General features: G+C 36.0%; 2 protein-coding genes and 2 long non-coding RNA genes across 6 annotated transcripts; 3 read left to right on the forward strand and 1 right to left on the reverse strand.

Moving 5' to 3' along the window:
• Positions 1–664: 664 nt before the first annotated feature.
• LOC127972464 (uncharacterized) lies at positions 665–7615 on the reverse strand. Its single transcript, XR_008157102.1, has 4 exons — positions 7480–7615; positions 7263–7315; positions 3023–3079; positions 665–807 (listed from the first exon to the last, which is right to left on the reverse strand). It is a non-coding gene; the product is annotated as an uncharacterized LOC127972464 (long non-coding RNA).
• Positions 1373–5283, forward strand: LOC127972463 (uncharacterized). 2 transcript variants are annotated; one of them, XR_008157101.1, is made up of 4 exons: positions 1373–3717; positions 3960–4022; positions 4612–5013; positions 5144–5283. It is a non-coding gene; the product is annotated as an uncharacterized LOC127972463 (long non-coding RNA). The 2 variants fall into 2 exon arrangements; XR_008157100.1 differs by having other exon boundaries at positions 1374–4022.
• Positions 7355–17062, forward strand: si:dkey-238d18.4 (TBC1 domain family member 15). Of its 2 annotated transcripts, none has more exons than XM_052575961.1 (10): positions 7355–7794; positions 11056–11241; positions 11512–11630; positions 11921–12024; positions 13005–13072; positions 13649–13795; positions 13877–13967; positions 14043–14191; positions 14299–14440; positions 15384–15548. In XM_052575961.1, the coding sequence occupies exons 1-10, from the start codon at positions 7548–7550 to the stop codon at positions 15397–15399; spliced, it is 1269 nt and encodes a 422-aa protein (XP_052431921.1). In that variant the 5' UTR covers positions 7355–7547; the 3' UTR covers positions 15400–15548. The 2 variants fall into 2 exon arrangements, with proteins under 2 accessions (XP_052431921.1, XP_052431920.1); XM_052575960.1 differs by having other exon boundaries at positions 7358–7794; positions 15377–17062.
• A 1385-nt stretch (positions 17063–18447) lies between these two features.
• Positions 18448–24904, forward strand: hsc70 (heat shock cognate 70). Its single transcript, XM_052576428.1, has 9 exons — positions 18448–18616; positions 20213–20422; positions 20653–20858; positions 21768–21920; positions 22133–22688; positions 22772–22974; positions 23354–23552; positions 23673–23905; positions 24294–24904. The coding sequence occupies exons 2-9, from the start codon at positions 20218–20220 to the stop codon at positions 24480–24482; spliced, it is 1944 nt and encodes a 647-aa protein (XP_052432388.1). The 5' UTR covers positions 18448–18616; positions 20213–20217; the 3' UTR covers positions 24483–24904.
• Positions 24905–24927: the final 23 nt, after the last annotated feature.

The raw sequence follows: 24927 nt of genomic DNA on the forward strand, positions 1-24927 counted from the left end.
GACGTGTCCTAAAGTTAACGACGAGTTTATGATATTGAGAAGCGTTTCTTCTGCTACAGGTAACAGCTCTTTCAGTAATTTAGTGGGTACAGGATCTAATAAACATGTTGTTGGTTTAGATACAGTGATAAGTTTATTTAGCTCTTCCTGTCCTATGGTTGTAAAGCGCTGCAGTTTATCTTTGGGTGCGATGGATGAAACTGAAGTGTTAGATGCTGTAGAATCTACATTCGCTATTGTATTTCTAATGTTATCTATTTTATCAGTGAAGAAATTCATAAAGTCATTATATCATTATACTGCATGTTAGAATGCTTGTGAAATGAGTTTAACACCAGTTAGCACACATGGTATCATGTTCCTCAATTCTACACCATCTGGCACAGATTCTGGTCACTTATTCCTTATATAAACTGTTTCAAATGCAAGACATTGATTGCATAAGATTAAGTTTGTAAATGGCAGCCTGTGTCCTTTTGTTGTGTGCACATATATTTATCATCAAACTGTGATAACTGTGACTAAATTCAGTATATAAACGTCTGCCATATGTTGCCACCCCTCAAAAATACCTGCCCCCTTCTCGCCACCCCATCAATATTTTTCTAGATCCGCCCCTGATAATAACTGCATTAAAACATAGCTTACCCAAAAATGAAAATTAGGGGAACTATCTCAGGCCATCCATGATGTAGGCTTATGTTTTCATCAGAGCAGATTCAGAGAAATTTAGCATTACGGTACATCACTTGTTCACCAGTGGATCCTCTGCAGTGAATGGGTGCTGTGAGAATGAGCTCCAATCAGCTGACAAACACATCACAAAAATGACATCACAAAAAGAATGTAAGAATGCAGTTTTTGGGTGATCTATTATTTATGTTTTATTTGTTAGCTTCTGTGTGGAAGGGGGAAAAAAAACTGTGTTAAACCCATACCACATGCCATGTCATTTGCAAAATGCTTTAGTTTGTTAAAGACTTGCTTTTATGTTCAATTCTATGCAATAATTATATGCAAACTTATTATGCAGTTACACCTGTATACTGCATGTTAGAATGCTTGTGAAATGAGTTTAACACCAGTTAGCACACATGGTATCATGTTCCTCAATTCTACACCATCTGGCACAGATTCTCAAGCAGTTTCTACTGAACATTTCTGTTTTATAAATAAATAAATAAATAAATAAGAGGTTTCATTTCCTATTCTTTTAATAGCGAAAAACTTGCCATATTAACTAGCACAATCATTGTGTTATGGTCTAACTGTCATTTCTGACTTAAAGGTCTAAATACTTGATAACATTTCTTAAGTATTTATTTTTATTGTATGTATTTATTTTTGCCCAACTCAAAGCCTTATCATGTCCCCGCAAAGCTTCTGAAAACAGGACTTTTTCTCCAGAAATGATAGCGAAAGTAAAAAAAAAAAAACAATTATACATTTTCTCCAGTCAATATCATTGTGTAATTTTGCGACTAAATTAACACTTCAAAATTCCAAATTGTGTAATATTAGCAGCACATGTATGAATAAGCACAAGAGTCATAATTTCCTGAGCCCTCCTTGTAATTATTAAAACAAAAATAAAGTACAAAATATATATAATAATAATAAATGAATAAACCTATATGGCACATATTCAAGTAGATTGTATTGTTTGAACTATCAACTAATTTTTATTGTTAAAAACGTTCACTAAGAAAAAAAGGTACAAACTGCCATTTGGGCGATAATTATCTTTTCAAAAGCTACTGTTACAACCCACGTGGCTTAAAGCAGTGTGACAGTTAACTGGGAAGCCCTGGAAAAAGGAGCTTCTTTTTATCCATTTGTTGATCACCATAATCCATGGCACCTGTCAACTCCTCCCTGCAAATGTACAACAAGACACACACAAAACAGGACAAGAGCACCACCTAACGAAAGTCAAATACACTTACAGGAGCAGGAGCCACGCCAGGCCGTAACAACATGTATATTTAAAACACAACTATGTGCAATTTAGGGGCAAATTATGCAAAAAGACATAGATTTTAGCTTGTGTGCTTTTTGACATGTTTCACCTTTTTTTCTGAGAGTGTATCATAAAAATCATTCGCAATAAAGTAGCCAAGAACTTTTTTTTTCGTTGTGTTTTTTGCCCCTCAGGGAAATCAGGAAGTGGCCTTAGATGAACTTAAAATTGCTGTTTTGGTTGGTTTGCACTGCAGTATGCAGTCTGCAGTTTGGCTGATGAATGGTCGGATGCAAAACAGGAAATAGTCTCACCCGGTCAAAGGCTGCCTTTGGCCTTTGGCATTTATTCAGTGTGATGTTAGGGCAAGGGTGTGTTTAGTGTTACTCGAGTGTGCACGAGTAAAATAAATAAATACAATTCTATGTCGCTTTTTAGAGCACACCATATATTCAGGCAATTTAAATATTAAATATGTACTCAATTATTAATAAACTAAATTAAAAGAACATTCAATCAAAAATAAACTCTAAATTAATTTCAGTAAAATAAATGTATTTGATCATGGTATAATCTCAAAATCCAAATCAAATCTCAAATTAAAGTCGGGTTTTTTTTTTTTTTTTTTTTTTTTTACTGTGGAAAGAAATCATATTGATAACCAACAGTTATTTTCAAAAGACTTTAAAAGCAGAAGGGGCTTTCTACGTCAAACGATAAACTAATATGAAAATAAATTCATTGGCGCCATCTAGTGACCGACTGTACAAACAAGTCCTTTTAATAAAGCCCTAACCATATTTTAAATCAATCAAAAGGTTTCAATACGCACGTCTTTTCACATATTTCCATACTAAATTTAACAAAGTGGATTTTAAACTCTAAAACAGGGATCTCCTGCAGAGTTTAGCTCCAACACACCTGCCTGGAAGTTTCATGTATACCTAGTAAGACCTTGATTAGCTGGTTCAGGTGTGTTTATCATGGTTGGAGCAAAACTCTGCAGGACAGTGACCCTCCAGGCCCGAGTCTGGTGACCCCTGCTTTAAAGGGATGGTTTACCTGGAATCATGTCATGATTTACTGATGTCGGTCCAAAGATGCATTACTTGCTTTCATCTGTGAAACAAAAAAGAGGATATTATTATATATTTCTGAGCCAATGGTTGGATTCAGCAAGAAAAAAAACAGCATAATTCATAGCATCCAATTAAACTGTTGGAATGGGAAAGGTATCACCCATTGTTCCTAATTCTAAGCATCCTAAACCTGAAATGATAATGATGAACTGATAACAAAAACAAAATACAGTAGTGCTCTGGCTATTGTTAATCTACTGACAAATAAGACGAAAAAGAAAAAAAAAATCACATCAGAATCATCAGACAATGCAGTTTAGCTGTACAGTGCTTTCATGTGACACAGGCATGTCATTGTCACATCACAGATTTCCTGTTACCACCGAACAACCTGTTGCATAGAAATACGAAAAAGTCTATATCTTTAAAATGATTATTATTATATCTGCATGCAAATATATGCAAAGGTTTAACCTTTGGCCACCACAGACTTTGCATGAAAAAGAATGTCTGTAAGTTCCAGGTGAGGCCTTCATCCTTTCTGAATATGTACGGCACAGGAAGTGAGACCATAACAGATGTGTGAAAAAACTCTCGCTGTCTGACATGTAAATAGTTTCAGGTTTTGATAGGAACTACAATACTGCAGGAAGCCGCTGATCTCTGAGCAGCTCTGAGGTAAGTCAGGCGAGACCAATCTAAATGATAAATAAAACTGGATAGTGATCGTACCCACCCAAAATAACAATACAGGACTGGCAAGTAGCATTTCAGCATTTCTGGGGAAATGTTCATCACATTAAATAGACAAGTTTTTTTGAAAAACTGGGAGTTAAATGATGCTGTATCTAATAAGCAACAGAAAATGGCATTTGATCCCTCGCTCATGTAAAAGATCATTGTTTTTTTTACATTTATAGACAGAGATATGCTATTCCATGATGTCGTATTTGCTGCGGTCTTCTTTGCTTTTTACTCCTCAGGTAACACATTTACTCTAATTTCCAGTCTGGTGTTTCTATAACACATTTACTCTCATTTCCAGTCTTGTGTTTCTATTTTTATCATATTTTATCATACCAGCTAAAAGCCTAAGCCACGGGACAAAATGCATACTTTTCTCCATTATATTTCTCAAAATTATATGATGTTTCAGTTTTCCTATTCTTATAAGTGTTATTTTGTGTGTTTATTATATGGGACACTTTTATGTTAATTTCAATATATATATATATATATATATATATTAATAACAATTTATACCGTTTGTTATTTACTGTGGTTCAAAAATGTATATTTATTTATATATTTTTGACAAAATTTAAATTATAAACAGTATGCACTTGTTTCCATACTGTAAGTGCATTTTAAGTAAAAAATGATGTGATTTGTCACATGTCAGCATTAATGCATGAACTCTGATGTGTTAAACGATCTTGTTTCAAGATGACAAAGCGTGCATTATCAGCACTAATATGAGCTCAAATGATTGCTGAATCGTTGCTTAACAAGATTAATTGACTTAAATATATTTATCCCTGGGCAGCATAAATTCTATGTTCTTTGTTGCAGGGAAGTCTCACACTCAAAACTGGGTAAAGCAGTGGCCAGGTGAGGTTTACAGGACACCCGGAGAAAACATCACCATTCACTGCCAGACGCAAGGAGACATCCAGGAGGCTAGGTGTTTAGTAAACTGGTACATCAAGAACAGACATGGGAAATATGTCAGCATCAACAAACTCACTCAGTTTAGCGGGAGACATTCTGAAGACAAAAAAGAAAGCCACTGGCGCCAGAGCTTTACTCTGACGTCCCTAGAGTTCAACGACACTGGCAGATTCTACTGTAATTACTTGTGCAGAATTAATGGCACACATGAGCAATACTATGGGACTGGGACTCGACTTTTTGTACATTTGAGGACTGAAAATGTGACTAAAGGCAGCCCACTGAGTACCTTCAATAAGACAGGTAAGGATAATGTTGCATCAGTTTCTATCAGGACATTGGAACTTTTGTGTTTCGGTACAAATTATAATTTAGGTAATTTCTAAAGTTTCTCTAGTTGTTTCTTAGTTCTATTTTTTCCTTTTTTTTTCAGGTGAAGTGGAGAGTGAATCCAGAGTATACTTGTTTTTCCTTTTTCTTGTTTTAATTGTTTTATTGTCTAAATTTGTTGTATTTATATTTATGACGTCGGTTGCACTTTTTTCTCCTCATTAAATGTAACCCCTTCTGTTTTTTTTTCTATGAAAGACAAGTTTATTTATATATCACATTTGATAAAAAAACAAAAACAATGGTGATCCAAAGTGCTTAAATGGACAAAATATTGAGAAAATGTTTTAATAAAATATAAGCTCAAATCTGAAATAGTTTAATAATAAAAATTAGTAAGGGGCAAAACAAATATATAGAAATTAATTCAAAATGTTACATTTAAAAATTATCAACAACAAAAAAAGACCACACATTCCTGAAGGATTATGTGACAATGAAGACAATATTACCGTTTTACTACCCCCCCCCCCCCCAAAAAAAAAAGTTATATATATATATATATATATATATATATATATATATATATATATATATATATATATACGATATATATACATATATATATATATATATATATATATATATATATATATATATATATATATATACATATATACATATATACATATATATATATATATATATATATATATATATATATATATATATACACACACATATATACATATATATATATATATATATATATATATATATATATATATATATATATATATATATATATATATATATATATATATAAAACTTTTTTTGGGGGGGGGGTAGTAAAACGGTAATATAGACATATATATCTGAATAAAAATAATCTAGTGCATAAAGACAGCTGAATTACAGCACAATGCTTTAGTGGAGAATGCACAAGGAAGATGAAACCCTTAATATATCTTCGAATCATATTCAAAACACCCTTCAGTTTTTCAGTTTAATAACTGTGAAAGATCTGAATCATTGTGTGTGCATTACTGCTCCCACACGGTGCTGTACCCGGGGCTTTAGATGACGAGCCGTCGCTATATTCATTTCACAGGAACATTTGTTCTGTTAAGTTGTACCAGGGGAAATGTTTTTTTGTGTGTGTTTTTTTTTGTTTTTAACATAAAATGCACTCGTGTACCCCCTTCATGTGAGGTTTGATATTTATACTGAAACCCATGTGGTCATACAGCACATGCCATAGCTGCTGAAACCAGTCAGTTGCGGTTTAGTCCCCAACAGATTTGTTAAACTTCAATAAGAATCTATCAGTGTCTTTGGGAAAAAACATTAGCTGACATTCAGTAGGCGTTAACTGCATAACCTGATCACTGAGAGGTATATGTGAATATTAAAATCAATGGAAATGGAAATAGAGAAGTTTCTTCAGTTTTATGTCACAGTATTTTACCAGCTGTAGGATGATGATGAATATTTTATATTCTAATTATATTATTGTATTATATATATTATTTTATAAATATTATTATTAAAGTCCTTGTTAACCTCATCTAACACAGTGTGATTACACATTTAGTTGTGGTTAAACAAAAAAAGATGTGATATACTAGGTGTATTTAATTTAATGCATATTTAAAAGAATAGTGTAAACAAAAATGAAAATCACTGTGGTCATCCAGATGTAGATGAGATTTCTTCACTGGAACAGATTTGGAGAAAATTAAGCGTTACATCGCTTGCCCACCAATCAATCTCTGCAGTAAACAGATGCCAAAGAATGAGAGTCCAAACAGCTGACTAAAAAATAAATTAATAAATTAAATAAAAAGTCCACAGTCAATTTGTTTGAACCAAGAAAGAAATATGCTCAGACAAAGCTTAAAAATAATAATAAAAAATATAAAAAATATTCAGTTTACAACAACTCTAAACAAATGCTGGTGGAGAGGATTGTGTTATATTTTGCCAGGAAGTAACGGTTTAAAGTTAAAACATATCAATGGTGAATTTGTTTCCAGGGGCGTCGGACTGGGGGTAAAACCAGTACTGATTACCAAAAGGAAGAGAAAAGCCTGGAATATATTTTTTCAGGGGGGGCATTAGGCCTGCCTATGCTAGGGCCCGGGATCTTGTGCAGCGCCCGTTTGTTTCTCACAAACAAAATTGAAACATTTCTAAAGAGAGAAAGTGCAAAAGCGTCTCACCACAAGAGGGAGGCGTTGACCTTTATAGCCACAGCGGTCTCAGCTCCAGGGGCCTGAGAGAGAGAGAGAGAGAGAGAGAGAGAGAGAGAGAGAGAGAGAGAGAGAGAGAGAGAGAGAGAGAGAGTCATATGACAGGCAGGAGGGGTGTGCTCACTATCTAAACACTTTCCTCTACATCTACAATGAGCTTTCTAAGACACCACCGAGTACTTTTTACCTGAGGATTGTATCGCCTCGTGACCTCGCGACAACTTCAATGCCTGAGAGAAAGAGTTTGCAAACAAAATGATCGAATCTTGTGATGAATCACATGTAGAAGGGAAATGTAAACCCCATCTTGACAGTAATGGACCCGGTGGGAAGTTTAAGGGAATGAAGTGCACCGTCTCTGCGGGGAATAACGGCATCTGTCGGTCCGTCGCACCTGTGAGCTCACCTGAGTCTGCCTGCGCGCGCATCTCGCTGCCGGGAGTGATGGACGCAGAGGGGCGAGTGGACGAATCCAGGCTCAGGATGCATACATTTAAAAACGGTAATAGCCTACTTAATCATATTGTTTGAACAGGTTAGGCCACTATAAGTCAATCACTGTTAAATATGAACACCAGTCTCCTAACCTGACACACTGCAAAAATAAATAAATAAATTCTCACCTAGTGTTTTTGTCTCTTTTTTTTTATATTATAGGCAAAATATCAGAACATGCTTGAATCAAAATAAATGTACTTGAACGGTAAAATGCCTTAAGATATTACATCCTGAAAAAGAAAAAAAAGAAAACAAGATAAAAAATTTTATTTTTATTTATTTTATTTTTTTTTTTGCTTATAACAAGCAAAGATATCTCCAAACAAAATCAATTTAATTAAGCAAGATTATTTTTTCTTACCCCATTTCCAGATGTTTTTGTTTAAGGAAAAACTAACACAAATTTAGATTTTTTTTTTCCTTTTTTTTCTTCTTCAGCAAACAAGACGTGATACCTTTTTTGTGAATTTTACTTGAACAGTAAATTCATCTTGATTCAAGAATGTTCAGATATTTATAGCCTGCTAGAAAACAAGACTAAATACAGTGCAGTTTAAGTTGTAGGTCAAATATAATGTGCACATTGTGTTTCTTTTTGTGCCAAATTTTGATAAATGGCTTAATATACATAAATAAAATATGTCTTAATGAAAATAAAAATGCAGAAGGGCTTGTGTGAGTGTTAGGTTTAGGGGAAAAAATAACTAATTCAATACTTCGGTCAAAATAAAAACAACGCATGCCAATGAAAATCCCTAGTATTATAAACAAACAAATGTGTTTGTGTATTTGCAAAAATGCTGTTATCTCAAGAATCTATTTAGAATTTTATTATATTTAAAGTAATTAACAGCTCGATGACTGTCTGGAATTACTGTCTCACTCAAAGTCCTCTTCTTTTCAAGTGCTGTTTCAGTGATTTGTTCCCCAACAAACAGATGAAGAATAGCCTCTCAGTAAAAGTGAGAGCTATAGAATCTGTGCTGCGTAGAACTACAATCATAAGATTCATGCTAACAGGATTAGTCATACTAAAGATATGACAACAGACGGCATGGTTCTAGTCGAATGCAATGCTCTTTTAAAGTCAAACAAGACTAGAGGCAAACTTTCACAAGCGGCTGTCATAGTTTCACATTGGAGTAGTAGATCTTTTATCAGTAGGTGTGTTTCATTTTTCTATGAAATAATCATACTCTGATATCTGCAAATTAGCCATGTCAGTTATTAGAGCAAATAGACTATCCCTGAGCCCCTTGTATACAGTAGGTCAAAAATGTACTAGCAGCTAACCCTCAGGCCATTCAAGATGTAGATGAGATTTAAACAGATAGCATTGCTTCTCATCAGTGGATCCTCTGCAGTGAATGGGTGCCGTCAGAATGAGTGTCCAAACTGCAGTGTTTGATCTGTGTACATTTCTTTCCTGATTCAAACAAGATGACTTTTTCACTATGTATCGTAGCTGGAAGCAATGGTTTGAAGTTAAAAACATCTTAATCATGGATTTGTTCTCAAGTCATTAATTGATGCACTGGAGTCGTGTGGATTACTTGTGTATTATTGTGATGTTTTCTCTCATTCTGACGGCACCCATTCAATGCAAAGGATCTACTGTACTTGTGAGCAAATGATGCAATGCTACATTTCTCCAAATCTGTTCAGATGAGGAAAGAAACTAATCTACATCTTGAAGGTGGATACATTTTAATTTAAATATTAAATAAAGAAATAGTAGAATCTTTGTTTTTTGAGTACAATTTAAATGGTTTAAAAATATTTGTACTCTACTTTAGCAGCTGTGTAGCTTTTCTTTATTTGAAGTGATGAAATTTTGTTTTATTATTTATATATTTATGAACTTTTTTTTTTTTTTTTGATGGCCTTGTTGTAATCCATTGAGTGGGTCTTTAAAGTAACTCAGATCTGCACCTACAGTATCAGCGTTCATGAGATCAACTCACATTTGAAGCGTAATATTCAGCAACACTTCCTAAACTTACAACAGAAGAGTGTGATGTAAACCTGACTACATCAGTAATGTTTAAACACATATGACATGATTCAGAGCTGGACTGATTTTCCAGCACAGACCTTCGACAACAGTCCTTCAGTGTATCTTCTGCTGTGCATGTGAAGGCCTCTCATCTCTAAAACACATTCCTCTTATTCAGTGACATGAACATTTGTGCTAAGCGAACAAATTACATAATCAGCTTTGTAAGAAGGGTATAAAGCTGATACAGGAGGGGATTAGAGGTTGTTTTGTTCCGTGTGGACCCTCAAACTCTCTCTGCCCCGACTGTACCAGCTCATTGTGAAATGCTGAATCGCTAATGTGATGCGGACGCTGAGGTTTGACTTGTTCTCTCTGGTGTAACACATTCCTTTAAAGTGATGCAATTAGATGTTGGAATCTTAACAGTGATGACGCTGTTTGTTCAGTCAATACATTTGTTTAAACTGTTTATTCATTTAACGCTAATGCATTGGCTTTCCAATCAATTGTATTTAAGGACACTGACAAAATCAATTGACATTCCTTTGCAAGCGAGTTATCGGGTAACAGCTTTAAATGGTGATGTAACTTTTTTCAGTATTATAATAAAAAACAATATGCATGTTAGTAGGCCTATATGATTAAACTAAATTTAAATCAGAAATTTTGAGTGGAATACACATTTTTTGTATTTTACATGTTTATTTTTTGCCAAGTAACAATTTGTTATTGTTTGTAGCTAACTATAATAGCCCTGCTTACTTAAACAGGAAAATTTTATTTATTAGTATTTGTCTCTTTCTGTAATGCATTACATTTTTTTCTTTTTCTTTTTGATTATTTATTTATTATTTATAACTTTCTGTAAATTACAGCTCTCAAAAATAGTATACTTGTCAATAAAAAGGAACTATCATCAGCCATTTGAACATTTCCAGGGTTCTCAGAAGAAGAAGTTGTCAGAGTTGGGTAAACCTCTGTAGTGGTGAGCGAAAACTGCATCAACTATTATTACGTTCACATTTGCTCGAATAGCAAAAGAAAAAAAAATCCACAATCCTCAGCCATTGTATTTAAAACACTAATGCAATTTAATTTGAGAAGAACAATATAAAAAAAAAAAATCTAGATTTATGATGTTAATAACTAAACGTTGTTACAGTCTGTGAAAAGGGTCCATTGTGAAATAGCACATTTCAAGCCTTGTATGTGTTCTTTGTGTATTATCTTAATATGTGTGATTTGTGTTCTGTTTGTGTGGTTCAGGTGGTGTGTCACCTGATGAACGCGGTCTGGTATGGCGTTTTCTGTTTGGCATGTACCCCTGTAGCTCTACGACTCTGGAGCGCCCCCTGCTGCTGGAGCAGATGACGGTGCGCTATCAGGTCATGAAGAGGAAGTGGCAACAGCTGCTTCCTGGAGCCGTCCGTCTGCGTCTTAATGGCACTGATGGTAAATGATATTCCTGAGCAGAACAAACACTTTTAATATGTAACGGTTGCCCCATATCAGCTCTTACTACCTGCAATAAGATGTTCAGCCTTGATATTAAAAACCTCTGGTATATATGTAACTGACAAGTTACATTGTGGTGATGTTAAACCACGAATTATAATAATAAATAAATATTATTTTCTTTCTCTCTCTCTCTCCCTCTCTCTCTCTCTCTCTCTCTCTCTCTCTCTCTCTCTCTCTCTCTCTCTCTCTCTCTCTCTCTATTAGCTGAACTGTTGACAGCAGTGAAGTTTTTTGACCAAAGGCAGGACAGAGAGCAGAAAAAACAGCAGTATGAGTCAGAAGAGGCCAGAGAGAAGATGTCCTTTCTGCAGCTGCAGGCTCAGGTAACCTGCTTAAAGGGATAGTTCAGCCCAAAATGAAAGTTCTGTCATTATTTACTCCCTGTCATGTCATTCCAAACCTGTTTGACTTTCTTTTTTTCTGTGGTATACAAAAGAAGATATATCGGTTCCCATTAACTTGCAAAGTTAAAAAAAAAAAATCTATAGAAGTCGCCGGGAACTGAACCTGTTAGGCAAAATATCTTGTTTTGTGTTACACCGAAGAAAGAAATGCAGACCCTAAGAAGTTAAGTCAGATCCATGTTGATTTCATGCTGACTTTTAATGTGCAGGTGCTATTTGAACGGGTAACCTTTGACCTGGAAGAGCTTCAGGAGGCCATACGCATCATTGACAAAGATGTTCCCCGAACCGATCGAGATCTTCCATACTACCGGTGAGAACTTGTTTCATTTGTGCATTTTAATGTGCTAAATAAAGAAAACGCCAGTCATGGAATAGTGGAAAAAAAGCACTTAAGTTCAAAATTCTGAAAAGTTTTTAAAGTTGAATATTAACAAATCTTTATAGTAAATTGCAAGTTGCTCATTTCCTTGTTTTTATTTCCGGGTTCAATATCCATCTTTATGGCTAAATAAATAATTTCTGTCTTGGATGTACAACCCATGTTCTTGCACAGTGTAGGTGAAATAAAGGATTATTTTGTCAAAAAGCAGAGTTCCTCAGTATTCTTTATATCTGCTGAAGAAAGTATCTTTCTCATGTTTGTGTTCAAATAAACCACAAGGAGTTGCCTCATTATTTTGCATCACTAATGTGAGCTTCCAGTGCAAAACAAACATTGCCACACCAATTTATCAAATAACCTTGGAGCTCAAAGTAAATAACTATACTGTGGTTAACCAGTAACTAGTTTTGAGTCAAATCAGCACACTTTGAAAGTATACTTCAAGTGCATACAAAATAAATAAAAAAAACAGAAATGTTGACTTCTAAACAGTCATGCTATAATTACATAAATTGCATATATAGTCATGTTAGAAAGAATATGGGTGCTTACTACTTTTAAAGGTGATTTCTACATTATTTTAAAATATAGGTCATAGCATATTAAGCATTGTAAACTTTTTTTAATAAAATAATGGTTGTTGAAAAGTGTTTTTTACACTAATATAAAATTAAGCTATTTTGCTAACTTTCTCTATCTATATCTTTTCCTGATAATAATAGACCAAATTTTAAAATATACAATTCTAACTTAAATGCATTGAATTGGAGTGTTTTACCAGAGTAAAAGCAACTTTGATACAACCATACAGTACATACCTGCTTCTATTAATGCTTCCATTAAATTACATTTTGAAGAATAAAGGATTGCATGCAGAAGGGTTTCTAATCACTTGTGTTTCATCACAGGAATGAAGGTTTGGGTAACCTGCTTGTCTTGAGAGATATCCTAATCACATATGCTGCTTTTCACCCAGGTACGTGGTTGTAAATACAATATTGGGTCAATAAAATTAATGTAATGTATAAAATAAGTAATTTAGCAAAGATACAATAAATTGTTTACAATGATAGTAAAGAAATGCATAATAGTTTTGAATAATAGTGCCTTAGATTTCTATTTCAAATAAATGTTTTTTATTATTATTATTAAACAATCGTGAAAAAGAGATCACTGAAATATGAAGAAGCGCAACAGTTTTCATTATTGATAATAATAGAAACTGCGAATCTGACTGATTTCTGAAGGATCACATGACACTAAAGTCTGTAGTAATGGCTGCTGAAAATTCAGCTTTGAACACAAGAATAAATGAAAATGTAAAATATAATCAAAATAGTAAGCAGGTATATGAATTTTTGTACTTTATACTGTATTTTTTAGCAAATAAATGCATCCTTGTTGAGAATAAGACGTATTAAATCTTTATTTAACACTTTTATTTGGCTGTTTGTGTTCGGAATTTTGTTTGCTGCTGTAGGGCGACATCTAGTGGTTAAATTGTTCATTGTCTAACTTATTAATCATCGGTTTGTTCCTCTGGTGTCTGCAGAAGTAAGCTACGCTCAGGGTATGAATGATTTGTGCAGTCGCTTTCTGGAGGTACTGCACTCAGAAGTGGACACCTACTGGAGCTTCTCCTGCTACATGGAGAAGTTTTCCAAAGACTTCTGCGCTGATGGACTGTATCGCAAAATGGGTGAGTTTCCAAAGCGTTTAGATCTGGTTTTAGCACTAATAATTCTACAATTGGTAATGCTGGTCAAATGCTGTTTCTCAGAGTTGGAAGCTGCTTTACTGAAAGAGCTGGATCCTCAGCTACACTCTCATCTGGTCACAGACAACATGGAAAAAATCACTTTTTGTCACAGGTGGGTTTCCGTTTTCTTTATTTTTCTTCTCTTTCGGTCATTTTATGAATCTTTTTTTCTTTGTCTTCCATCCAGGTGGCTTCTGCTGGCTTTCCAGCGGGAGTTTGAGCACAGCGATGCCCTGCGTCTGTTTGAGATTCTCAGCTGTGATCACCTGGAGCTCATCTCACAGCAGGTGGATCGGGCTCGATATCAGGAGAGACTGGCACGCAAATACAGCCTGGGTAACAAACCTTAACCCTATGTTCTCTTACGTTCCCTTTCAGATACTCTAAACCGGGAAAGATATAATATATTTCAAACGTTTTGGATTTATGTCTGTGATCTCCAGAGGATGAACCTGTGATGGACCTCCAGGCCATAAACACAGACTTCACTTTTGAACTCTTCATGTGCGCCACCATCCTTCTGGAGAACAGAGAAGCTTTACTCAGCTGCAGGAACGAGGTTCAGCTCATACAGTTTACCAGCAGGTGTGTATGAGGTGGAAGTGCTATGGGTCATTGCAATGTAGATTCAATTGATCTCTATAGGCAGGGTTATCACATGTTATAACAGACATTTTTAACAACTTGAAAGATAAAAAAATATATACATACATATATATATTTTTTTAATCTAACACAATGACTTAAAGGTACAGGTTGTAGGACCTGCCACTAGAGGGCGCACTACCAAAACAATAACAATCGCGTGGTTTGATGACGCTAAGAAGGAGCGTGGAATGATGGGATTTGTTGACTTCTACCCAACCGCTGATGGCCATCAATCAGAAGGAAAGATAAATCATGGATTTAACGCGAGTTCAACGATTTGTGCGAGTAGATTACATACAAAGTCAATGCAAAGACCCGATCAGACTATTGATCAGATGCGTTCTCGCGGGGGTCTAAAGACGCAATGCCCCACATTTGGCGTGTATGCCCCATAATACTAAACTTGTTGATCGTTATAATAGCATACGTTTTCTGTAAAGATACGAATCAAAACCACTCACCTGTCGAGTAAACACAAGTGAGATCGGCATCTCTTTCTAGTTGAAGTTTGTCGCGAAGCTGCTTCCGCATTTGTCCACGACATTGTTGTCATGTGGTTTCTACGTCAGTGAAGGTGGTTACAAAGGCTAACTAACGTCATCGACAGGCGACTGCACTGCCCTGTGTCACTGTTTAGAATGAGAATTTTCTCATAATTTACATAGAGTTGAAAAACATTAGAGATATTGTTAGTAATCAGGTGGACAAAATATATAACACTAGCCTGGTGGTTTTTGGATATTTTACTGCAAATATCTTACAAATTGTACCTTTAAGTGTCACATTTAAGTGTAATATGTTTTGGGGGCTACTATATAATGTGCTGTTTTCAGTCATGGAGCACAAGAATGTAATCATGCTGTCCCTGGTCAGTCTGCAGGGCAAGATGGACCTGAACAGCACCCTGAAAAAAACTGAGGAACATTTTTACAACTACTGCAAACGCTCGGCCTGGGACTATTTGAGCAGTCGCTGTCGCATCCGCAAGAGCAAAGAGGACCACTTTTTATATCAACTCCGTAACCTTTTCTCCTGAGACTGGAAGGCCTGCATAGAATTTTACAGAAAACGGTTTTGTTGACAGAAACTGTTAACAGGATGTTCCAGCTGGACTTTCATTTTATTCTAAAGAATGATGCTGCTTTTAACCAGGACTTTGTACAGGAACCAGATGGACTCCTTCCAGAGAGTTCCTTAGTATTTGATCTTAATTTATAAAGCTTCTATTATAGTGCCAGAATTTATGTGAGAACAGCTCAAAAAGCTTATTTAATCAGTCTAAGATAATCAAATAAGAATTTTATGTATTTTACCCTGACTGTGCTTGAAAACGCAAGGAGTATTTGGGAATTTACAGATATCCGATAGTACTGAAGACTTGATTAAAGGAATAGTTCACCCAAAAATGGACATTTAAAGTGTACTCACCCTCAGGCATTCAAGATGTAGATCAGATTGTTTCTGCACCACAACAGATTTGGGGAAATGTAACATTACACTTGCTCACCAGCAGATCCTCTGCAGTGAATGGGTGCCGTCAGAATGAGAGTCCAAACTGCTGATAAAACCATTGCAACAATCCACACACTCCACTCAATCATTTAGTGAAGTGAAAACGGTGTGTTTGTAAGAAACAGACCTATAATTAAGGCATTTTAACTTTAAACCACTCCAAATTTCTCAATTTCTCCAAATCTGTTCCCACAAACATCATGGATTGCATGAGGACGAGTACATTTTCAGCTAATTTAAGCAAATTGACTACAGAGATGCTATAAGGTGAAGGATGCAATGTCAAAATTCAGAATTTTTATAGTGCGCTACAGCTGAGAAAACAGAAAGCCGAAATCCTTACTGCTGATCTAAGCGAGATATATGACTTGTGAGTATTATTCAGTCTCAGAAACATCTGGTGCCTGCGTATTGGTCACATTAGAGCACAATATAATAATAGAAACACAGTCTCAGTTCTGAGAAGGTCTAGAAGACCCGCTGTGGTGTTGTCTTACCAATCGTAGAGTGCTCAAGTACGTACTGAACAGAAATAGCACGTTGAACCAGAGACCTTTCACTTTGAGACCACACTGCATTATTTAAGAGGCACATATATTTATATATAAGAGTATGGACTATTGCACATTTGGTTATTGTTTATTAAAAACTGACACAGTATCACACAATTAGTGAGGGTGTGCTGTTCAAGTTGTTTTTTAATATGCAATGACTGATCAACATTTTTGGGGAATGGGAACTGTAATTTTTAATGCTGTCCACTATTGTTTGGATTATATTTTACATTTTGCACAGCATGTTTATTATGTTTTAATTAATGTAGCAAAAATGAATAGACGCTGCAATGTTAAATGAAATGTCATTCATGAACTGTTGCGTGTTAGGAAGAGAGAGAGAGAGATTTATTTTAAGATTACTGTGTGACATTTAAGCTGTCAGTTTCTAGTGAGTCACTTCATTAAGAATAGACTCATGCATGCTAGCCTAGCAATAGTCTACTGCTCTATTAAATGTTTGTGAAATAAAGTGTGGTGATTTAAATGTGAATATGACTATTTGTACCATTTTGTCTAAAAAAAATACGTTCACTGTTCAAGCTGAGCTATGATGCATGGCTCTATTCTTGAATTGATTACAAAACAAAAATCCTAGTATTAGCCAAGAAACCCTGTTTCCACATAATTTATTCATTTATTGATAATTTGTTTTTTCCCCCTAAAATTGTGACACAGTGACTGACATCCTTTGGGCCTTTCCTAAAGCATTATGGGCAGACAAATATGTCATTTTTGACTGCATTTGCCAAGTTTAGGATTTATCCTGTTATTGTAAATATTGAAAATTCTCAAATAAATATTTTTCTTTATTTAATAGGAAATATAAAACATGTAATTAATTTATACAGATATATAATATTACAATTTTGTATTTATTTATATAAATATGTAAATTAATTTAGGCTAAATATGCAACTGTGTTGGCCAATATTTATAATCAATTTTGATGTTTGTTTATTTTTTTTATCATAAACCAAAGTTTGTTTATATATATATATATATATATATATTTTTTTTTTTTTTTTTTTTCTTTAATTAATAAATATTTAATTTATTTAGTTACATAAATTCATTTGGGCTACCTCTTTTGCTCTTCAGTTGATTTTTTTTTTATTTTTTTTATAAAATACAATTATTTTTTAGAAATTCTTACATTTATAAGAAATATTTATGTAGTTACATAAATTAATTGAGGCTAAAATTGCCAATTAAATTAAAACCCTGGCTGTAACCTAATAACTGTGATAATCTCTGATGTATAATAAATACTTTGTTACAATCTGAATGTGTAACTTATTTACAAAAATATAATCAAAACCAGCTCTTAAAATAATTAATGCATCCCCCTAAAGTTGCTTACCAACATTATCTGGAGGTCAAGATTTTTATTCTTAGTGCCTAATATAATATACAAAGTTAGAAGCATGTGCACTGAGAGCACTGTTTTGGACAAACTTGGATTGGATTAAAGAATGTCTTATTCATAAGTGTTTTAGTGCTTAACACTGTCTGGTGAACTTATCTCATGAGAGCATGTGTTTATCTAGCATGCAACAGCACTATCCAGCATTTTGAGGCAAAATGCACCACACAAAGATCTTAAAATTCTTAATAAAAAAACAAAAGATGAGATGAGGACACTGCACTTATTGAGTTTGTGTCATACTTGATGAAGACTGAATAACCCATGAATGAAAACAAGTGTCTTGTGTGTTACACTGCCCTGGTGTTAGCAGTTGGTTGTTACCTCTCTGTGCCTGCTCTGAATGGCAGACATTTAGCTGGCAAGGCTGGAGCACATGAGATCTGCAGCCTGGAACTTTCTCTGCGCTGTGGGGTCAGGTGACTTCATGCTGGAATCTCTGGCCGCCGTGGCTATATACACAGAGGAGTCCAGGGTTTCTGCCTCTGAGTCCAGCAGCGCAGGAGTGCAAAAGGCACCAGGACGAGCTTTAGCAGGGCTTTGGCCGAGGGCAGACCGCGTGCTTAGAGAAAGGACACACGTTACATTTCATTACCTCACAAATACAACTTTTCCAGGAAGGTAAAAGTTTTCTTTGAAGCTTGATTGCAATCAGCCTGGCTGGGCGGTCTGTTGTGTCTGCTTCTGTCTGGTTTAGATTTTGTCTGGTTTGGAAGTCCTGCTTTAATATTTTTTTTCTTTTGTTTCTAATGTGCAAACTGTTACAAATAAGAGATGTTGCATGTTCTAAACCAAATCCCACACTAAACTTACAATGTGATAAGTGTGGCACCAGGAAGGAATTCCAAGAAGAAAAACATTTTACTTCAGTGACTTAAGTTTATTATTAGAAACTTGATGTCCGAATGGGTAAAGAAGACATCCAAAGTTTTCTGGGGAAGTGCCAGGAGTCATTTGAAAACCCCTGCGCTAGAAGGAGAAAAGCGTTTATGCATGGAGGACACTGTTTAGACACACCTACTGGTTCTTTGTTATTGCCCTTTTCACATTTTAGAACAGTGATCAAGCAATCAAAACTATATGAAATAACAATAACAAAATAATTGTTTGCAATTAAATAATATATCATGAACACTTAATTAGATGCTTGTAAGGAAAATAAATTCAATAATATATTGTAAAAACTTTATAAGGTGCATCCCAGGGCAATTAATAAATTATATTTATTATAATGAAAGTTTTAGTTTTGTAATAAAAAAAACGGCAAAAATGTATCTGTATGTATGCGTGACCCCTTATTCCGAGAACTACAGACTAATTTTGCCCCCTCACCTCTGCTACACATGCAGTCACAGCTAATCATGTGGATCTTGCAAGCCACATGACCCATTCAGCACTAGATTCTTTCTGTCTCTTTGTGTGTTTCTTTGTCAGCCCTGTTTTTTCTCCTCTAATTTTCCTAAAATCCTTCATTTGATTTGCTCTGCAAAGGACTAAAACTTCCAGGTCCCCCTTGTATACCGACCTGCTTGGTTTTGATTTTCAAAATGTTTTGTTAACAGTAAAGAAGACGATATTCAGTCTTTATAATGAATTAACAAGTTATTAATAAGTATTATTAAGTAAGCAGTGTGCACTGAGCTCACAGTGGCTGTTACACACAGTCATGGCATGCAGCCAAGCAGGCAATCTAGTGCTTTCTAAAGCAGCTGACAGCTTAGGGTGGCATGACTGCAGAACAAATTTGGAGCTGGAAACCTGCCCCATTCGCTCTACACCTATTTTATTTAAAATACTGGCTAATATTTTTACTGATATAAGATATCTTGATACCTATTATTTTTATTCAGGTTGAATATGCAATATTTTTAATTCTCTCTCTCTCTCTCTCTCTCTCTCTCTCTCTCTCTCTCTCTCTCTCTCTCTCTCTCTCTCTCTATATATATATATATATATATATATATATATATATACAGAATATAGAATTTTATATTTTTTCACTGTGGTGCATTTTGCCTCGAAATGCCGGGTAGTGCTGTTGCATGCAATGGCATTGTTGGATGCACTATTTTTATATAAACAGGACTTTATAAATAAGATGTAAACTTGTAAACTCACATAGGCCTATACAGTGTGGTTAACATTCTTTTTGTGTAATTTTCAATAAAACAGTTTTTCTAATACTTAACTAAAATCACCATTGGTCATCTGGTCCAGGCAAGATGTCAAAAGGTCCAGCAGTGGGTATTGATTTGGGCACCACCTACTCCTGTGTGGGAATCTTCCAGCATGGAAAGGTGGAGATCATCGCCAATGACCAGGGGAACAGGACAACCCCCAGCTATGTCGCTTTCACAGACACCGAAAGACTGATCGGAGATGCCGCAAAGAACCAAGTAGCCATGAACCCCAACAACACAGTGTTTGGTAAGGCAGCTCAAATTTTTTCTTAGGGAAAAGAATGCAAGATTAACATAAACACTTATGTTATGCTACTTTTCTCCATTAGATGGCAGTGTAGTTAATTTAATTGTAATACTAAAAGTCAAGTGTACATACTGTAAAGTTTTTGTTAGCAGCAACCAACAGCAGTTTTTAAAGCAGTGCTTCTTTTTGTTATCATTTTGTCTTTTGCATGCATCTTATTGGTTGAACAGATGCCAAGCGCTTGATTGGTCGACGCTTTGATGACCCTGTGGTTCAGTCTGACATGAAGCACTGGCCCTTTAAGGTAATCAATGATGGAAGTAAGCCCAAGATGGAAGTGGAGTACAAAGGAGAGATAAAGTCCTTCTACCCTGAAGAGGTGTCCTCTATGGTCCTCACTAAGATGAAGGAGATCTCTGAGGCTTACCTGGGCAAGGTGAATAAAACTATGCAAAAGCACTTTTATTTTTAGGACCCTTTCAGGCCAGTTTGTTTTTAAATATAACGTGCATTCTAGCATATATAGATGACTAGATATGCTATGGACAGCATATCTTCGTTTAGATCACATGGTCATAAACTTTGCAAAAAAAAAAAAAAAAAAGGCTAGGCTATGAGGATGAGATAGACATTTTGAAAATACTGTACAATGTTGTGTACTCCATTTATTAAGTAACATCCTTTGTTATGAGACGATATATATTTGTAGACCGCCATATTTGTTTGCACTACAACATTTAAAACCTTTCTCTGAACTTTGAACAATGCTAAGTGAGGAGAGTTGTTCATAATTTATAATGGATAGGCTAACACATGCCAAGCCAAAACAGAGAAACACACGTGATGTGGTGAACACTAACATTTCTCTGCAGCACAAGATCAAAGGTTCTGCAAACACAGCTCCACACATCTCATCTTTTAGTGGTGCCAGCAGTAAAATGTTTTTCTCTATATTGACCACAGATTAATATCTGATTCTGCCACACACGTTTCAACAATCTCTAATACAGACAGAAGTTTGTTTTGTGCAGAATTATACCCCCACTTTGTACCAGAGATATTTGGAGATAAGGCCAGTTACAGGAAGTATGTGAACTTGATTGCAATCGTTATTGTCAGCCAGACTCTTGTTCAACTGTACTGCTTCCAAACTTGCATCTTTTACAAAAAAAATGTCCCTGAAAGCATGCATTGTTTCTTCATAATCAAAATTACTTTTAAACAAAGAACAGTAATTATAATTAAGACTCTTTCATTAATAATCACTCCACTGATAACTTGTTTGAACGCTTTATATATGCAGGATAAGGATCATGCTAATGATGATGTGATCTTGTTGTTTCAGCCAGTGTCAAATGCAGTCATTACAGTGCCTGCTTACTTTAATGACTCTCAACGCCAAGCCACCAAAGATGCTGGAACCATTGCTGGCCTTAACGTCCTCCGCATTATCAATGAGCCAACGGCTGCTGCCATTGCATATGGATTGGACAAAAAGGTATAGAGATATCCTAAGCTGTATTTTACCTAGTTCAGTGGTTTAAATATGAATAGTTAAATAGATGAGGTTGGTAAACATGCTAAACTGGCTTGTAATGATGGTTCAATGAAGTTGCATCTAGTTTTTGTTGTCCAGCATCTCAGATTAACTTTCAGCACAGTAAGGTTTAAAGGGTTGAACAGTTGCTTTATGGTCAAAATTCTCTACAGGTTGGTGCTGAGCGCAATGTCCTCATCTTCGATTTGGGTGGTGGCACCTTTGACGTGTCCATTCTGACAATTGAGGACGGTATTTTTGAAGTAAAGTCTACTGCCGGAGACACCCATCTGGGAGGTGAAGACTTCGACAACCGAATGGTCAACCACTTCATTGCAGAGTTCAAACGCAAGTTCAAGAAAGACATCACTGGCAATAAACGTGCAGTCCGTCGCCTGAGGACAGCGTGTGAGCGTGCCAAGCGCACCCTTTCCTCCAGTACGCAGGCCAGCATTGAGATTGACTCTCTGTATGAAGGTGCCGACTTCTACACTTCCATCACCAGAGCACGTTTTGAGGAGCTTAATGCCGACCTTTTCCGTGGTACACTGGAGCCAGTGGAAAAGTCTCTGCGGGATGCCAAGATGGACAAGGCGCAGATCCATGATATCGTGTTGGTTGGTGGCTCCACTCGCATTCCCAAAATCCAAAAGCTGCTTCAGGACTTCTTTAATGGCCGGGATCTTAACAAAAGCATCAACCCTGATGAAGCAGTAGCTTATGGAGCGGGTAAGAGGTTTAATTTTCACTCTATTTGGATGAGTAATTGCCTTTACTGTATGACATACTAATCTTTCCTCAAATTTCACCAGCTGTCCAGGCAGCCATTTTAGCAGGTGATAAATCGGAGAACGTCCAAGATCTTTTGTTGCTGGATGTCACTCCTCTCTCTCTGGGCATTGAGACAGCTGGTGGTGTCATGACTGTGTTAATAAAGAGGAACACCACCATTCCCACCAAGCAAACCCAGACTTTCACCACCTACTCGGACAATCAGCCTGGTGTACTGATCCAGGTAAATGAAAGTTGGTGTTGTAGACCCATACTTTCCTGGCCTTCTTTCCCTGCCTCTCAGACCAGAATCCATTTCCAAGGTGGTTTGGTGCACATCTAGCTGGTGGGCCCTCATAGTCATGTTGTTCACCAGCAATAAAAAATTATAATGAATGAATGGAACTGCTTCACCAAAAAAGCTTGTTTAAGGTCTGTAAGGAAAGTTTGTTAGGCCTGGTAGGGGCACCAACAAACCAGCGTCCAAAACACCACATATAGTATGCTGGACTATGGACTAGGAATGTCTTTGAAACAACTGAGATGTTGATAGAAATGTTGATAGTTAAGTCATTTCAGCTAATCAGAGTCTGATTTAACGATCCTGTTTTTTTTACCCTTAGGTATATGAGGGAGAGAGAGCAATGACAAAGGATAACAACCTTCTTGGCAAATTTGAGTTGACTGGTATCCCTCCTGCTCCTCGTGGTGTGCCACAAATTGAAGTTACATTCGACATTGATGCCAATGGCATTCTCAATGTGTCCGCAGTGGACAAAAGTACTGGCAAAGAGAACAAGATCACTATCACCAATGATAAAGGTAAAATATCTTGCCCTGACTTTGAATTATAAGTTGACTTTATACTTATCGACTTGATTCTGAAGATCAAAAATGGTCTCTGTTTTTCACAGTGAGTTTCTTACTAATCTTTGCTTTTAGGTCGTTTGAGCAAGGAAGAAATTGAACGTATGGTACAGGAAGCTGACCAATACAGAGCAGAGGATGAAGCCCAGAAGGAGAAGGTCACTGCCAAGAACACATTGGAGTCGCTGGCCTTTAACATGAAGAGCACCGTGGAGGATGACAAGCTGAAGGACAAGATCAGTGCAGATGACAAAAAAACTATAATTGACAAATGCAATGAGGTCATAGCCTGGCTGGACAGAAACCAGGTAGGTAACAACCAAGAACTGCATAGCTTGCATGCCAATCTACAGTTACAATTTGTTTATGAAATTTCAGGTATGGTTATTTAATTGAAGGAATTTGATTTGATATTCCTACCTTGGGGAAGTCAAACCAGCTTATGTGTATGCCAGTGTTTTCCAACCCTGTTCCTGGAGGTACACCAACAGTACACATTTGGCATGTCTGTTTTATCTGACCCATCTGTTTCTGGACCTGGAGTCTATACCAATGAGCTGAGCTGATTTAGGTGTGTTAAATTAGAAAAAATTGGAAAATACTGTTGGTATGCCTCCAGGAAAAGGGATGGGAAACACTGGATTAAGAGCATTAGAGCATCTTCCAAGACGGTTATTTTTATGTATTTTGCCACAGACTGCAGAAAAGGAGGAGTATGAGCACCAACAGAAGGAGCTGGAAAAAGTGTGCAACCCCATCATCACCAAGCTCTATCAGGGCACTGGTGACATGCCAGGTGGAATGCCGGGTGGAATGCCTGGGGGATTTCCTGGAGGGGCAGGAAGTGGATCCTCCTCTGGTCCTACCATTGAGGAAGTTGACTAAACTTGACACCAGAACATTTAGGCTCACACATAGACAGAAACCAACTCCAAATCTGATTTACATCAACTTGCTGCATCTCAAACAGGCTTCTTATCAACTCACATTGGTCAGATGTGCCAGATGAGACCAACTTATAGCTTGTGACCAAAGCAATATGGCACTCATGAAACAGCATTAGCATATGAACTTAGCATCATGATTTCAGATTCATAATTATATCAGAATGCTATTATTTAATGGTTACAAAGTTAGTCATGCTATAATTACAACAAAATACCTACCTGTAACTTGTTCAGTTAGCTCTTATACTCATTATTCATTATTATTCCACAGGGAGAGTTTTCTACACCTCTGCTTTACAGTTAATTCATTCAGTGTTTCTTGTATGACTCAATTAAAAATAAAGCGTTTTATTTCCTCAATATCTTGTCTCATGTTTTCTCGT

Source organism: Carassius gibelio, chromosome B15 (assembly GCF_023724105.1).
Source record: "Carassius gibelio isolate Cgi1373 ecotype wild population from Czech Republic chromosome B15, carGib1.2-hapl.c, whole genome shotgun sequence".
Lineage (NCBI taxonomy): Eukaryota > Metazoa > Chordata > Actinopteri > Cypriniformes > Cyprinidae > Carassius > Carassius gibelio.

Coding starts and splice junctions, on each gene's coding strand:
- si:dkey-238d18.4 (XM_052575960.1), top strand. CDS start 7,548: ATGATCGAATCTTGTGATGAATCACATGTAGAAGGGAAATGTAAACCC. Junction 7,795..11,055: donor GATGCATACATTTAAAAACG/GTAATAGCCTAC, acceptor TGTGTGGTTCAG/GTGGTGTGTCACCTGATGAA. Junction 14,441..15,376: donor CTCATACAGTTTACCAGCAG/GTGTGTATGAGG, acceptor GTCCCTGGTCAG/TCTGCAGGGCAAGATGGACC.
- hsc70 (XM_052576428.1), top strand. CDS start 20,218: ATGTCAAAAGGTCCAGCAGTGGGTATTGATTTGGGCACCACCTACTCC. Junction 22,975..23,353: donor AGCCTGGTGTACTGATCCAG/GTAAATGAAAGT, acceptor TTTTACCCTTAG/GTATATGAGGGAGAGAGAGC. Junction 23,553..23,672: donor CACTATCACCAATGATAAAG/GTAAAATATCTT, acceptor CTTTGCTTTTAG/GTCGTTTGAGCAAGGAAGAA.